A 1,527-nucleotide genomic window follows, 5' to 3' on the forward strand; every position below is an offset into this window, starting at 1 on the left:
AGGGCAGGATAAGAGCCTTGGCCAAGGTGACCGTTTGCCTTGTGGTTGACTGTCGTTTTAGTAATAGCTGAGATGAGGATGGTTTGGATAGAAATGATCCTGCCTCAGGCAGGGGGCTGGACTGGATGTGCCCCCGAGGTCCCTTCCAGCCCCGCTGCTCTAGGAGTCTGTGATTCTGTAATGGTACACAGCTCTCAAGGGCTGCCTGTGGGGACGCTGATCTGGCTGGCCAGTAAAATAAGCTTTTTTTTTTTTTTTTAATGGATGCTTCTGCATAAACTTGATGCAATTTGAAGTTCTATCTTCCAAAACCTGGCTTTTCTTAAGTGTCTGGGATGCACACGATTAAAATTAAGCTTAAGCTTTCAGAACAGCTTTTCCAGAACTTTGTTCTTTCCCTGTAGCACAGCCAGGGCTTTTCTAGCATGCCCTAGATCAGCTCCTGGTGAGTTCAGGTTGTTAGGCACATTAGGGTCCCTGTCATGGAGTCGACTGATAATACCTGAGGGCCTGATCCTGCCAATCATTGGTCGTGTGGTCAGTTGTCACTTGCATAAGAAGCCCCGGGCAATGAAGAGGGTTGTGGGATTAAAATCTCTTACAGACAAGGTTTTCCAGGACTAGCAGCCACCTTGTTCCCTGCACCCCTTGGCACAGCCCCCTGTTGGCAGACAAAAAACATGTCTTGATAGATTCCATCAAAACATGGATCCAGCAGTGAAATCCATGGCATGACACCCCCCCACCCCCGAGGGGCTCTCCGTTCTACCAAAATGGACTGTGCTATAGATCTGACCTCCTTGTTATGAGCCCCCATCCTTGTGTCACATGGACTGGGTCCAGTGGTGTGGAGAAAAGAGCTGTGGGTGAGAGGGGCCTCCTGTGGTTTTTGCCTCCTAGCCAGCACAGTTCCATGCACATGTATTAAGCAGCATCCTTCCACCTGTTTGTGCTTAGGAGAATCAGCTGTGCTCAGGGATAAGGCTTGGAAGGGGGTTCCTGCCCCAGCTGCTCTCTAGGTAAGTGCAGAGAGGCTGGTTCACGCTCAGTGGCAGGACCGTGGATTGGGTGACAAGGGCTTTGTGCCCTTGCTTCTGCCACTGGTATACTGGCCTTAGTCGCTTTCCCAGAGCCTGGCCTTCTCCTTGCTGTCACCACCCTGGATTCCCAACCCAACTAGCTGCCTCCTGTGTTGTCCGTTTCAGAATCGGGTGGTGCACCAGAACCCAGGAGAGCGGAACTACCACGTGTTCTACGCACTGCTAGCTGGTGTCGCCGGCGAGGAGAAAGGTAATTTTGCTCCCTCTACCCCTTCTCCAACCAATCAAAAGCTGATGGCAGGGATGGGCCACCTCGGATTTAGCAGCTTCTAGCACCGAAAGGAGGACTTTTACTTGGAATTGCTGTAAGGCTTCTGGAGATAGGCTACAGCATGGTGTGAGCTGCTCTTTATCATAGATTCATAGGTGTTAGGGTCGGAAGGGACCTCAATAGATCATCGAGTCCGACCCCCTGCATAAGCAGGAA

At 51.2% G+C, this 1,527-nt stretch overlaps 1 protein-coding gene across 1 annotated transcript in view; it reads left to right on the forward strand.

Moving 5' to 3' along the window:
* LOC102373761 (unconventional myosin-X-like) overlaps positions 1 to 1,527 on the forward strand; it is a 178,577-nt gene that overhangs the window by 51,064 nt on the left and 125,986 nt on the right. Inside the window, exon 9 of the mRNA XM_025191530.1 lies at positions 1,206 to 1,290. Coding sequence (XP_025047315.1) covers positions 1,206 to 1,290 — 85 coding nt within the window. The remainder of the gene's footprint in view (positions 1 to 1,205; positions 1,291 to 1,527) is intronic.

The sequence above is a fragment of the Alligator sinensis genome, unplaced genomic scaffold (genome assembly GCF_000455745.1).
Source record: "Alligator sinensis unplaced genomic scaffold, ASM45574v1 scaffold673_1, whole genome shotgun sequence".
Classification (NCBI taxonomy): domain Eukaryota; kingdom Metazoa; phylum Chordata; order Crocodylia; family Alligatoridae; genus Alligator; species Alligator sinensis.